General features: G+C 36.2%; 1 protein-coding gene across 1 annotated transcript in view; it reads left to right on the forward strand.

The window, feature by feature from the left end:
• Positions 1–57: 57 nt before the first annotated feature.
• Positions 58–1,995, forward strand: part of TASP1 (taspase, threonine aspartase, 1) — a gene marked incomplete at its 5' end in the record, with an annotated part of 41,581 nt that continues 39,643 nt past the window's right edge. The window contains 2 exons of the mRNA XM_010132360.1: positions 58–177; positions 1,045–1,123. Of these exons, the coding sequence (XP_010130662.1) occupies positions 58–177; positions 1,045–1,123 (199 nt within the window). The remainder of the gene's footprint in view (positions 178–1,044; positions 1,124–1,995) is intronic.

Consider the following 1,995-nt stretch of genomic DNA (forward strand, 5'->3'; position numbering starts at 1 on the left):
TATATTTGTAAATATATAAAATATATTTAATATTGTTTCTGTTTGTGTGTCCTGCAGGAGAATGACTCAGGAACATTGGATACAGTCGGTGCCGTTGTTGTTGACCAAGAAGGAAATGTTGCTGCTGCTGTCTCCAGTGGAGGTTTAGCACTAAAGCATCCTGGAAGAGTTGGTCAGGTGATTTATACCTTTTCAGTTGGGAATGATTATTTAGCAGTTGTGATAGCAAACTGGTGTCCTCTCTTCCTTGCCGTTAAACTCTGAAGGCATTGCCGCTGCATTGGAGTGCAAGGGGGGTTTTAGTGTCCTCCATGCAGTAATATAAAACATTGATAGGTAAGAAGTTGTTCTGCAGTTAGTTACTCTTGCCAGAGCTATTAATCAGTTAACTTCTTGGCCTTAAATAACTCCTTAAATACCACAAATAGTCTCTTAAATGCCTAGACTGTTTTTAAGTGAAGTTTTCATCAATATATAGGGAAGCTGCCCTAATTATTTTTTATATGATCTCGTGAACTGGTTGAAGTGACAAAGCTATTATAGATGATCCTTGTTTTTAACAGGTGAGGGAATTTTGAAGTGCAGCAGAAATGCCGTACTCCATTGCTGTACTGCTCTATTTTTGACTGACTTTTGTCACTGTCCTAAGAGCTGTCCTCTTTTGAAATGTATTTAAGATATTCTTTTGGAATAGCAAAGTGAAAGGGACTTTATATAAATAGGGAATAGCTGGAGTTATTTTGTCTTTTGGTATCTGTACCCTCATTTTCCGTTAGAACACCACACATTTGTGAGAATCACTCAGTTCTGAAGAATAGTAAAAGAAGATGTAGCAAGATGGATTGGAATTGCAATTTTGACTGTTAGATTTTCTTATTATATTTTGTATTAATTTTTCGTGAATTTTTCTTGGGTTTCTTTTTTTGTTTGTTTGAGGGTTTTAGTGTTGTGTTTTGTTCTGGGTTTGTTTGTTTGTTAAAGTTAATGGATCAAACTAAAAAGCTCGTATACTTGAATTTATGAAAGATGCACTTCTTTCCTTAGGCAGCTCTTTACGGTTGTGGCTGCTGGGCTGAAAATACAGGAGCTCATACCCCTTACTCCACTGCTGTGAGTACTTCAGGTATTTACTACTTTTATAAATATTTCAAAAAGTTGCTCTGTTTCTCTGTAATTCATTTACAAACTCCAAATAAAGTTTTTATATGAATGGTGACTTAAGATATTAACATTATGTCCAGTCTACATTGTACATATGTATCATTTATTTACATATATATGTATGACAGTACTGTCTTTAAATCTGTGCACTCATCTCTGTTGGTTGCTTATATTGATCTTTTTACTTTACAGCCATGTGAATTTTTGTCCCATTTAAAAGATGTTGTATTGCACCAAAAGGATGTTCTGTATTTAAGTATTAAGGGACCTCTCCTGTAAAGAAGTGCTGTTATAAGCCTACCGTTGTGTTAAACACAGAATGCCTCTGTGTCTGGAAGTCTTCTGCAAAGGACTAAGATAATTAGAGGGTCCTTTAACACAAGAGGGTCCCCAGGATACAAAAATGCTACAAACAACATTTTTTCCTCCAAAATATTTAATTACTCATTTAAGTGAAAACTTAAGTTAATTCATTCTTCACCCCTCTTTCTTCCTCTCAAAAGGAAGGAGAGAAAGCAAAACCAAATTACTAGAATAAGTCTCTTGGAAAACATTTATTCAGAAGTTGTGAAAGTAATGTAAGAATTAGGATGGCTTCTCTTCTCTCCTTTGAAAGTCTCTGGATCCTGGATGCACAGAAGTATTTTATTCATTTGATGCCTGCCAGCTGCTATCCCACAGAGCTGCTCTGTCAGATGACATGCTGAGCACTGGAGATACCAACTGTAAAAACAAGTTTGTCAACAGATCTACTGAATGTAACAGGACTGAAGAAAGAGTAAAAATGAGAGAGAAAAAAACCAAAACCACAAACCGCCCCCCTTCCCCCCCCCC

The sequence above is a fragment of the Buceros rhinoceros genome, unplaced genomic scaffold, assembly GCF_000710305.1.
Source record: "Buceros rhinoceros silvestris isolate BGI_N320 unplaced genomic scaffold, ASM71030v1 scaffold6203, whole genome shotgun sequence".
Classification (NCBI taxonomy): domain Eukaryota; kingdom Metazoa; phylum Chordata; class Aves; order Bucerotiformes; family Bucerotidae; genus Buceros; species Buceros rhinoceros.